This window comes from Nipponia nippon, unplaced genomic scaffold, assembly GCF_047370975.1.
Source record: "Nipponia nippon isolate SJK-2023a ecotype South Korea unplaced genomic scaffold, ASM4737097v1 scaffold_9, whole genome shotgun sequence".
Lineage (NCBI taxonomy): Eukaryota > Metazoa > Chordata > Aves > Pelecaniformes > Threskiornithidae > Nipponia > Nipponia nippon.
Window position 1 is genome coordinate 41,742,668 of NW_028262413.1, and position 12,771 is coordinate 41,755,438.

General features: G+C 41.4%; 1 protein-coding gene across 9 annotated transcripts in view; it reads right to left on the reverse strand.

Annotated features, from left to right (window-relative positions):
• AKAP13 (A-kinase anchoring protein 13) overlaps nucleotides 1-12,771 on the reverse strand; it is a 225,936-nt gene that overhangs the window by 45,898 nt on the left and 167,267 nt on the right. For 6 of the 9 annotated variants that reach the window (XM_087743460.1, XM_087743459.1, XM_087743456.1 and 3 more), the window contains 3 exons: nucleotides 8,803-9,149; nucleotides 5,601-5,654; nucleotides 1,967-2,029 (listed from right to left, as the gene is read on the reverse strand). In XM_087743460.1, the coding sequence (XP_087599586.1) occupies nucleotides 1,967-2,029; nucleotides 5,601-5,654; nucleotides 8,803-9,149 (464 nt within the window). The remainder of the gene's footprint in view (nucleotides 1-1,966; nucleotides 2,030-5,600; nucleotides 5,655-8,802; nucleotides 9,150-12,771) is intronic. The other 3 variants (XM_087743462.1, XM_087743464.1, XM_087743461.1) reach the window with 2 other exon arrangements.

Sequence of the window (12,771 nt, forward strand, 5' to 3'; positions counted from 1 at the left end):
CTCAGCAGCCACAAAATCTGCTCTGGGCTGCGTGTAATGTTCATCTCTGCAGACACATACACATCCTCTGAATCTATTTAGCATTTGCCACTGCACAAAGCTTCAGCACTGATAATGTCCTCCTTTCTGCCAAAGCTGGTTTGTTTTTTTCCTTTTCTCTCTTTTTTTTTTTCCCCCAATAAATGTCTCCATCAGCCAATCAATCCTGTTTTATCATTTGCTGATGAAGCTAGGTCTGTCCAATGGAGCCAGACATAATCACTCAGAGCTGAACAAAATACCAAACTTTTGCTTGCAGAATTGGTAGTAATAAAAGGTTTGGTCAACCTCTGTAGAGACAGCTGCTGATAGACAAGTGACCTCTACAGAAAAAGGCTAACACACTCTCTTCTCACCTATACAGAACAGCCCCTCTTTCACATGTGGCTGTTTCCGTCTGATGTATCTTGGCCCTGATGTTCTGCTTCTGGGCCCTCCTGCTCCTCATGGCCAACCATTGATAAACCCACTGCAATGCCATTTTGGGTTAATGTGCAAGCTTTACAGATTCACCTCCCGGTACACTAGCACAACTCTGTGGCTAATGTTTGATTTTATGCACACAAAGTTCTGCTAGCTTGAAGCAAGGCCTATCCTGGATATATATCCCAACTGGAAGCTAATCGTGACATCTAAGTGGCCAACAAGCTAACATATAAGCAAATGAAAGGGAAACACACTATAGACTGTACAGATTATTTAAACAACTAGAGGACCTTTAAATTCCGATAGACTTGCATAGCAGTGATTAATGTTCTGCATTGCTTTAGAAGCATTAGGTAGCTGATAAATATGCATCTTCATAGCAAAAACCGCCATAAACCTTAAATAAGATTTACTGAATTTTTTAAGACTTTTTTTCATGTTAGTTAATGAGAAAGAAGACTGATTGAGGCATTTACAATTTAATCTGCTTTAGGAAGATTTTGACTCAACAATGTGTATCAATAGCAGGCATTATAAAGTTTACTCTAAAAAACCTGCAAAGAGAAATCAGTCCCATTTCTACCAATTATTTAGCGCAGAGAAAACATTTTTTTTCTTTCATCCCAAGGTGATAACAATGGTGCTATATAGTGCAGAAAAAAATCACATGCTTTGTCATGACACAAACAGCTCAAAACTGCAAATATTAGATAGCACAGAAAACAGTCATCAGTTGGCAATATTGGTCTGTAATTGTTGGTTGGGGTATATAGATCAGATGTAATTAAATCTGTAATGAGAAGGACATACTGACTTCCTTCTCAGTATCTAGTCTTCAGAAAAAGAGTTCAACAGCTCTACCCACAACCAACAAGAACTGCCAGAAGAACTCAGAAGCTACAAAATCTGGGAGACTAGCTTCCAGGCAACATCAGGTAAAGATGTGACCTGTGAGTATCAATCCCAACTCTGGGACTTTCTACAGAAGATGCAAGCTTTAAATGCCTGGGAAATCTTCATCTGTGACTATCAGATTGGTTTTTCACAGAAAGTTTTGCAGGATTAGCCTCTTTGAAGAAGAAACTAGATCTTTCAAATTACAAAGAGCAACTCTGTATGAACTTAAATCCTTTACGAGATTCATTCAGAACAAAGCGGTGCTGAATCATATTAACTCTTGTTTTGATTCTTTGGCTGTCACAATTATCATTATGATCATTGCTGTGGAAAAACATGCCTTAAAATCATCACAGAATAGAGCAGCTGAGACCAACAGTGCAGCCTCTTTAACACTCAAGGCCAATGAAAAGCAGCCACCACCTATACCTGCACCCCAGTTCAGAAGGCCCGTTCCCAAGGCTAACTGCTGAAGAAGCAGACGAAGCAAACAAAACACACTTCAGCCAGAGCAGCAGCAGCAGAAAAAGCAATGTGTGAAAAGCTGATGACAGGGTGTTTGCAGTGCTCCTTTGCTGCTGCTGCACATTTATTTATACCATACCTTCTACAAGTAAAGTCAGGACCCATGGCAATGAACTGTACGCCAGAGGGACACCAGCTCAAACTAGGAACATCAAAAGAGGCAAAGAAAGGAAAAGGCCTGTGATTATTGGATTGTTACGGAACGGGAATGTTAAAAGACTCTCACTCTTGCATATCTTACAAAAAAAAACCAAACTCAGAAATAATGCAGTAGCTACTATATATTTCTGGCTGCCAGAACACGCCAGAGTTCCCCAAGTGACCGAGGTTACCACCGAACAGGGTAGCAGGACAGCCCACCCTTCCCCCAAACCAACCCCATCGGCGAGTATACAATGTACAGGAGAAACTGCTCCTTGTGGGGAGAGAAGTTTTTGGGGAAAACAAAGCTGAAACACACCAAAGTCAATTTTGCGTAAGTAATCGCACACAGCTGTTGTGTTAGTTATGATTAGTATTTTTCTGGTACTTCTCATCCCCAAATCAGAAAAAAGAATCATTACATATATTTAATCGTTTAAGTCCTCTCCATGCAAGTATTAATAACCTCAGGCTACACTTGGGAAAAATAAGGAGAGAGTTACATTCTTAAATGCTGTACAGCAAATCAGTGAAAGAGGCTGGAAGAAAAAAACAGGCTTGTCTTACTATTAACTTGGGATTAAATCAAGAATCCTTCAAATAGTATTTTGACTAGAAAACCTTTCAGCTCCCATACCCCAAAAGAGTCCCAAGTTGCATCATGAAAGACATAAAAAATGCAAATACTGAATGCAAATATTTTGGTTGTTATTTTAAACACTCCTTTTGTTATTTTTTCTCTGTCAGCTCATGGCCCAATTGCAGGTTTTGCAGACACAGAGAAATCAATCTTCTTGTCAGCTATGACATAGAAAAGGATCCCTAAATCCTGGAACAACTGTCCAGGAAACATACGTTGTCTGAAGGGAATTTTGCATCTGCACAGATCTGCCAGAGCAGCACTGCACAAGTCTTGCTCCCAGCCCCTGGCCTGTGATCCATGCAAGGAGAGGACACGGCCAGAGCTTGCTTTGCTCCAGGCCAGGATCCTACGCAAAGGGCAGAACAAGTCTAAGCATCCCTGGGCCAGGATTTGTGAGTGCCAGAAGCCTCAGAGGCACAGAGGACGGTTTAAAGCCACTGACTGCATCATCTCATGCCAAGTCCTTGTATAGTTTTCACACACACAGTACAACACTGGAAACATTCAGGAAGGGTTTAATGGTGTTCAATGGTGGAGTTCAGGTAATTGCTACCTGTTTTATTAAGGATGTTAATTAGAATCATAGGCTCATAGAATGTCCTGAGTTGGAAGGGACCCACAAAGTTCATCATCGAGTCCAGCTCGATGGGGCGAGGATGCACCTGAAGTACCTGTGCTTTGCACCCCACAGCTCCAGCTGTGCTTCACCAGTAGCTCTCAGCACAGTACCATAAGCATTCTTCATGAAGACACACCTTCCCATAACATGCCAATATTTCCAAGTACTTCATCATCATCCTCCAACTAAACCATGGTGGCAGATGTAAGTATTAGTGAGGGACAGGGGGACTAAATACTTGCTTGAGATCATAAAAGAACCAAGTCCTGGCCACAGTAAACCCATCTCCATCATACATCTCGGTCTGTACTCTCAGGCTTGGGTTCAGCCTCCAAGCAGGTATGGAAAACCTGCCCGGCGGAAACTAGATGGAGGCTGAGAAAGTATCCCAAGGAATGTATCATACATGCTTCCCTTCTCCTTGCTTCCCCCAGCCGTCTGCTTGTGGCTCTAAGACTACTGGGCTTGGTAGACCCTTGGAGCTATGCTTATATTCACTTGTTTGAAAAAGTCAGTAATCCTTGTGTGGTCACTTTTCAGTTGAAGGAGAGAGGATTTTCCTCGTTAAAGGAATGATGCAACATTTACACTAGATAGCACACTTTAAAAGATGCTTCTACTCCTGACCATTGCCATGTTACAGTGACAATCCCAAATGCTAAAACTGCAGGGAAGGGAAGCAGAAGAGTGGAGGGAGGAAAGGAGAGGAGCCGTGTATGTATGTAGGAGGAAGCCTGGAAGTGGTGGAAGGTCTCAGAAAAGGAAAAAGACGTTTTGGCAAGGGCCGTGGAAAACAGAATTACAATCCTGCTGTGGAGCCACCCACAATCTGTTGGCAACACCATAAAACCCAAACAGGATCATTGCAGAGCATGCAAAACCCCTTTACAGAAGACAACTTGGAGAAGGGGGATGAGCTATTAAATACATCAGCCTTGTGGGAGAGCATAAGCTGTTGGAATTCGTTTCAGGCTTTTGCTCTGCAACTGGGGTTAGAGAGGATGATACCAAAATGGCTGGGAAGCCAGAAAAAAAAGGAAAAAAAAAAAAAAAGAGAGAGAATGCTTATGAAAGAATTACCGCACATTTCAGTTATGACGAGGTATTTTAGGTTGTCTAATTGAGACATTTTCTTTATTCTATGTGTAAGCTCAGTGTTTCAGGATATTGTGACTCTAACTACTAATACAGCTCCTACAGAGGAGCCTTAACAGACAACTGGTAAAAAGATGTTCATTTGCATGAGCTGAGAAGACGAGCACTGCACTTCTTCCTCCAGAGCACAGAGTGATGCAAATAAAGTGGCTTCGTAGAAGTAAAAAAGCATGTTCTTTCTTGTGCCCCTTTTTTTTTAAAATTCTTTTTAAGAGCCCTCTCCTGAACTGTAGAGCACTGCTCATATGGCTTCATTTATGCTGATGGCACGGTGACTTTTTTGTAAAAACGTCATGGTAACATTTTTTCCCTACGTGGAAATATGGTAGTTTACACATACACACATGTAACCCCATCCATTTCAAGGGAAACAAAATCCTGAGTTAACCTGCCACCGGAGGAGAGGTAGGCTGTGGGAGATGAGAAGAGGTTGAACCACTGAAGGGGAGAGGTTAAACTTCTCTTTTTTTTTTTTTTTTAGCCTAAAAATGTATAAGTGTGGACAGTCCACATGTGCTGTGTCAAAACTTAAGTGTCCTATTTTATATGTCAATAGTGCAAAGGTTACGTGAGTGAAAATGCTTATCTGCATGATGGATGAGGAACTGAAAGGTTGCTATACAGAAGAAAAAAACCACACATGGAAGAAAAGAATACTTATTTTCTACTTTTTAGGATGATGGTTTTAAAAAACAGCAAAAGAGCAAAATTAAAGCCATTTAATTCAACCAGCTGCAGATCTGCAGAGTATTCTCCAACTCTGAGATCATTTCTGATGCATCCCCTCCCCAGGTGCCCCTCCTGCTAGTCGTGGCAGGAGTCTCTGATCTGCTTTAAATCCAAATTATGCACATGCTCGCAGGTAAACAATTATTTTAATACAACTCCAAATCTTACACATGGCAAAGGCCAACATAATGATATCTGAGATTTCTCCAAGTTATTAACATATCGTCCTGGAGAAAATGCCTTGAGCATGTGCTCTGCAGGCTAGAAAAACAGCGCTGGGTCAGACTGGGGAGGGAAAGCAGCCAAGCGGGATGCACAGCTCTAACGCCAACGCTTTGAGAGGTACTACAGGTTTCCTAACATGACAGTATGGAGTTAGTAGACATTCAAATGCAAAACAGTTAGTCACGTTAGTTGGCTTTGTACCTTCTCCTATGAATGGGAGGCTTCTTTATACCATCCCCCAGAACTCGCATTGAACTGAAAATGAATCATGGAGAGTGGTCAGCAGCTTGAATGGAAAAAAAATGAACAAATGGCAGCTGAAGGAATAATATCCTCAACAAATGAACAACAGAGGGAATGGACGTACAGAGAAAACACAAAATTAAAAACTAAAGGCAGTAATGAGTCTCTCTTTTCCTCCTCTCTCTTTTACAAATAAATCTGGTTTTTGATTGTTGTTTTTTTTTTTTTTTATACAGAAAGAAGGTTTCACAGGTATTGACCACGTTGCAACTTAGCTGCTGCGAAAGCCAGGTCAGTTTAAAGTTTAGATAAGGACAAACTATTTGACAGAAGCTGTTAGCAACTGTGATTAACACCAGCTCCAGTTGTGCAGAGCTTAATCCATCAGTGAAAAATGCCGGCATTTCTTTCCTTGAAACCAAACGGTAAAAACACTGCATCGTTGTTGAAAGACAGGCATTTCAAATCCGCTATGAATGTCAGGAATTAACTGAAGGATGAACATCCTTTTGTGGCAGCCGTGTTAGTTTTCTTTGTATTTTTAATAGCAAAATGTAGACATGAGGATTATCCGTGAAGCGCATTTGAAGAGAGAGGGGAAACGGAGGGGGAACTGAGCATGTTTTCACATTTTATTTACAACAATTTTTTTTTTTTTTTTTTAATCTTTTCTGTGAACAATCTTTTATGCTCATCCTTCTTACAAACAGAAAACATGTAACACTGGAAAAGACCAAATCCTACAAAAGACTGATTTTTTTTCCATAGGCTCTTTGGGTCCTGTATCAGCAGCTCTATTTAAGCTTGACTTAGCTACCTTTGCCATCAGGGGAAAGACTATTTTCGGTGTGGATGGGGCTGGACCAGGCTGCGAGCCCTTTGCTGGGACAGGAGGCACCTCTGACAGCTCAGCTGTGCAGCCCAGTTCTAACCCTTGGGTTGTTTTGGTGGCAATTACACTTTATTTAGTTCATTTTCTGCTCATTTAGTGAGTGCAACCTGCTCACTGATGGAGAAAAGAAGTGCCATGGGTGCCCAGAAGAGGGGTGGGAGCACAGACAAGGGGTGGCAGGCAGTGGGAGCAGCACAGGTCCTGCCCATTAGCAGGACAAACCTTAGCTAAAGCTCGTCCTCCGTGTTACTTCACTTCAAAGGTTTGCAAAAGTCAAGTTACAATAAGGGCTTTTCCCCTTTAAATGGAAAAGTATCTGCTGCATGTGAAATAAACAAATAAGCAACCACCCCCAATTTAACTGATTTGTATGAAAGTCACTTGTCTGGGCTTCAATTCCTCAGTATTTGTTGTTGCTCACTAAGCAACCAGAATCTCAACATCACAACAGCCACGTATGAAAAGAACAAAGGAAAAAAAACCCCCAAACCGAAATAATCCAAATTCCTTTGTAACAGAAACATAAAAACAAACAGGAATCAAATCAGCAGCAAAGATCCACCCAGCTTTTCTTTTTTAATTAACCTACGTGACAGCTATCCTTATGTAGCGGCAGCTGTATCTAAGAACATATGAGAATAATTACTGTTCCTTTAACTCCAATTTTCTTACATTTACAATGAATGTATTTTCCCATATCAGAAACAGCCTCCACAGTCTGACGCAGGAGAACTTAACCCCATCTGTTAAGTGTTAGCAGTAATTGCCAGCTATGCAGTTTATTACCCTCAGAAATCCTTACATAACAGGTCCTACACTTAAAAATAAATCTCTCCAAATGAGTTTATGAGCTTATGGACTCATTCTGTCATAAACCTGCACGTATACCTTATGCTGACTCTTTTGTAGCTTTAAAAAGATAGGTATTACTTGATTTATTTAAATATTACCTGGGGACCAGGAATGAAGCCAAGAAAAGGTGGCAGTGGTAAACAGCAGCAGCAACAACAACAATAAGAATCATAAATCTTTCACTCTATGTTACTTAGAGTGTCCTGAATGTTCTTCAACATCGGCTTTAATATCTGAAGGGTCTATGCTATTCCTTTAGCGATACCCACAGCTCCTAACGTGTAAAGGATGCACACATTTCTGATGGGAGGCTGCCGTCTCGCACTGAGTTATCCAAACAGGTCAGTAACAATTTACCAGGAACCTGTTATGAGTGGCCAGTTTTAATTTAATGGCATCACGAAATGCAACAGCTCCGTTTATCTTAAACGCAGACCCATGGCCATGAAGATGGCAGCGGGCAGCCTGGAGAGCAGCACTGTGCTGCACGCCTGGCCTTGCAGCCTCTGTAAGCCACAAGCCTACACCGGAGGGACAGGAGGATATGGCACCCTGACCCTGCTAAAACAATTGGCCACTCCTGCTTTGGGAGCACTAAATGCATTAAAAACACTGGCCAAATCTCCACTGCTTTCAGAACATGCAGGGTGTGACCCCGAGCATCCAGCACCCCAGATGCTGAACGGTGCAGGGCACAGCGGGGAACCTTACACCAACTCCTTTATTGGTGCCCATCTTCCTTTACTTCATCCTCAGATGGGGGGCTGAGCACCTTTTCTTCCCACAGTCACTTGGCACTAGCATTTACACACTCACATGGCTGTTACACCTCTCCCTCTTGTATCTTCTGAAAGAACAAAAGGGAAAACTTCCCTTTTGAATCTTTTGGGGCACCACTGGGGACATTGGTGGTGAGTCAGACGGGACTTAGTGTCCAAGAGAGACTGAGGTGGAACCAATTCCATGGAAGAGGGACTACCCATCTCACCACTATGCCAGATGAGGAGCCTCCACACCTTTTTTTAAAACTCTGATGCCCGTGCTATCTCTTAATACAATACAATAATGGTCATGTTTATTTTGTGAGAGATTTGACACTCCAGTAATTCCTTTAACAAAGCCCTTCATATAGAAAGGTGTGGTGACAGTTCAAATGAAAGACCTGTCCCAAGGTACTTCCATTTGCTCTGGGAAGTTCAAGTGTACTGTAGGTATTAAGTACTTTAATCCTAGAGGTTAATTAAAAAAAACAAACAAACAAACATACGTGCGTTAGGAGATTGTCTTGACCCCGTTGAGTGAAAAAGAAATAATCAGAAGTGACATCCTCAGTTCTCTGTTTTATCATGCGAGCCCAAAGCTTAAATAAATATGCATGAGTGGGTGCAAAGTAAATCAAAGCAGCTCTTCACTCACCTCCTCTGATTTATTTCTGCTTCGTTGGTGGCGTTCTTCCCCGGCCCCCAACTGTGTCGACGGAAAGGTGACAGCGGCCGCATGGAGTTTCGTAAGACTGAGGAATGAGTGGGCACATCCGCGATACTGTCCAGCTCCTCTTCCTTCTCTCCTCCCTCTGTGGCCACCATGTTGGTGCAGCTGCCATCCAAGCTGTGCCTGTCCTTGGGCTGGACGAAGTTCACCATCGGCGGAAAGGGAAGGGACGTGTCGCTGCCCAGGGATGAGTTCCTCTCCAGGGACATGGTGTCATCTGCAGAGGAACTGGAGCTGGTGACATCGCATGCAGACTGCTCCTCTTCAGGCTGCTGTGGATAAGAAAAATTAAAAATATATTAAAGTAGAATCATTGACTGGTTTGGGTTGGAAGGGACTTTTGAAGATCATCCAGTCCAAGCCCCCTGCCATGGGCAGGGATATCGTTCACTAGATCAGGTTGCTCAAAGCCCCATCCAACCTGACCTTGAACAATTCTAATGAAGTGAATACATTTAACATTTTAAATAAACACAAATATTTTATATTTTGCACGAGCTGAGAGATTTCCTAGTTGATAGCACGAGGCAAATCAACCATCACAAAAGTGAGACTTTTTGCTCTGGTTTCAAAAGAAGTTGAAATGCTCTACAGAGCAATCTCTTCCACCCCACAAGCCCACAGCTGCCATAACCCTGGGCTCCCAGCTCGGGTCCTCTGCCTGCCTTCCTCTCTCCAATTCCACATTTCATCCTGCACAGCAAATCCTGCTCCTCTCACCATTTCTGGCTGAACCTGTTATCGGTCAAGGTGCCATAAAACCGCCAAAGGTTTACCAGGTGTTAATGACTGAGAGCAATTAATGGGGAATGGGGTCATCCTGACTCCTGACGACAAACTCCAGCCTCTCCTGTGGAACCTTGGATGGGTTTGTAGCTCTCAGCCACGAGAGCTCAAGGGCAACATACTGTTCCACTGCATCATGCAGCACAAAAGGGACAATTATACAGTAGTAGAAAACAGACAGAGAAAAATAAGAGCTTAAATCCCCATCCCCCACTACTTTCCATTAAGCAGAAAGTTAATGTCAGGGTTTGCAGCATTTTTCAAATCCAACTGTAATTGAAAAATATCGTTCCACAGGATCAGCCGCCCTGTATTACAGGTCTTGAGTCACACTGCAATTTTTTGGTTTAGTTTGCTCCAAAAGCAGTAAGTGGAAGCCAAACTGGTTCTCTTTGGCCAAAGGCCACATGCTGACCATACAGCCCGAGAAGAGCCTGAGTGTATTCTGTGTTCCTCATGGCTAGCATAAAAAAAACACAAGCATCTCTCTGACATCACCTTCAGTCTGAAATGGTGTTTGCCCCGAGGGACTGACGTGGGAAGTTTCAATTTATTCTCCTGCAGAGCCCTGCACTGTATCATTTAAAATAATAATAGGCAGAATAATCTGACAGATCATATATAATAGACTATTCAGCAAAGCCACAGCAGTTAATTGTCTTCAAATAGCAGGCTCGGTGGGTCTCAGCAGAAGCTGAGCGCTCAAGGAGCAGGCTGTCAGCTCTCATTTGGCAGAAGACAACGGGCTACAATATCCCATTCTCAGAAGGGAGAGATGGGCACCAAAACCCACGCGGGACAGGGTGAACGGGAGCAGTGCTGCCCCACGGCAGCCCTCACCTCGGATCCCTCCGCCCTGACTTCGTTCAAGCCCTGCAGTGTTAAATGCTCCAGACGCTTTTGCTTTTCTGGGCTTTTTTTGATGGGCACACATTATAAGCTAAAAGCTTCTTGTTAACTGAATAAAAAGAAACTGAGATGTTCAAAAAGTATTCCAATCAAATATTTCACTATTCAGAGGGAAGCCTTGTTTCAAGTTTAGCTATTTTTTACTCTTTTTTCACTGTAACAGGCACAAAATAATGTTCCTAAGGTGGTTTAAATAAATGCTGTCACACTATTTCCCCTCTCCCATCTATCAAAGAAAAAAGAAAGAAGACAGCATCCACAGCACAACACCAAAGTACAATATACCTTTTAAACACAAAATATTAAAAAAACCACACTAAAAATATATCCCTTCAAAAGCATTAATTTCATGGTAAGGAATGTCAAATATTAATGGTGAATTTGTGTAAATACTTTAATAGTAAACTTATACTGTAATGTAAAGTATTGGATTTGACACATATTTAAATAGGAAGTGTAGGTTAAAACAAGAGAGAACTGAAACGGATGCCCTGTAAAGTTTTTGATGACGTTTGGCGTTATACAAGTCTGATATTTGTGTGAGTCACGATGAGAGCTTACTGCATTGCTTAAATTCAGACAAATTAAGTCGTCATTATGTGGATAATACTCCTTCAGTAAAGGGAACAGTCTGCTTCGCTTTTCTGAGACACAGGAAAATGCTGTTAGACATTAGGGCAGAACAGCAGGAGGAGAGAGGACTACCCACCAGCTGTACAGTGGAAGGATGGGACAGTTTGGAAACATTAAATTTGGATGCAAATCTAGCAACAGTAGTACAGAACATCAAATTATATAGGGAGGAATTAGAGTAAAAAGAGGAATTTTTATTTCTGAGATGAGACTACTGCTCCAGCTTAAAACGTAGAACGAAAACTGCTACCCTAGCAGGGAAGATTTAGGGTTTCTATTGTAAAGCACAGTTCAAAGAGATATTTGAAAAATGTGCAATATATTTGGTCCATTTTAACTTTTACCTTGAGCATCAGACTGACTACAGAACACAATAAACAATTCCCTTGAACTTGTGGCCCATGCTTATTCCTCTAAAAATATTCTGTCTTCATTTAAATGATTTTTTTTTTTTTAAAGCAAAGCAAAACAGTTAATATGGAAGACCAGGACTCTGTCTGCAAAATGCCAAATGTGGCTGACACATCTAAGAAACATCTATATTGTAGCCACCTCTGCAAAAAATTAGCTATCTGGCCAAATGCCAGCAAACATGCATTGCTCTTTAATCCTATTTGTGTAAGAAAATATCCTATTTGCAAAATAGAAATGGTTCTCTAATGTGTTCTTTTCCTACAGGAAAAATGAAACATTAAAGAAATACTCATTTCCTTCAAGTTAGGCTTGCTGCATTGCACCTCAATGAATTCAACCCTGAACTGTGACCATAAAACTCATGGCTGAAAAAAGCCTTTACAGACACGTGCTAATGGGCATTTTCTTTGCTCTCAGAAACAGCACTTGGTGAGAAGCTAGTAAGAAAAAAATGAGATAAGGCATAAAAAGTGAGTTTTCTGAGAAAGAAGGTATGTACTTCTTCATGAATAGGGATAAGAGAAATCACTAGGATGGTGGGGGTGTAAGATAACTTCTTCAACTAAATCCCTCCATCTGTAGGAGGTCTTGATAAGTGGAATTAAAATGTTCTTTCAATCAGTTTTGTGATGAAAACATGCAAAATGCTTAGACACAAACTTACTTTGTGCCCTGATCTTCCATGTGACAAAGACATTAAAGTGTTAGAGTATTTTAAAAAAAAAAGATGAAAAACTTAAACACTGGCATCCTGAAGTTTATTTGGCATACCATTACACTAAAGGAGTCAACATCTTTGGTTGGCTTCATATAATCTAGCAGAGACATTTTTTATTTGGATTTGCCTATGGCTCCAGGCTCCCTAAAATTAACCTCAATAGTGGCCTCCTATTTATCATAACTTTTATGATTTGGAGTGGAGGTGTTTTCCCCTGGTGAAACCCTCTCTCTTCAAATTTTTATTCCATCCAGTTTGGGTTTATTTGCATGGTTGTTGGGGTTTTTTGTGTTGTGGTGGGGTTTTTTGTTTGTTTGTTTTTTTTTTTTTTTTAAGAGAAACAATAATTCTGAAAAAAGAAATGCAAAATATTTATGTATTTGTGTATTTCCTTGAGCAAACCAAAACAGAGGCAGAAATTAAATAGAATTCAA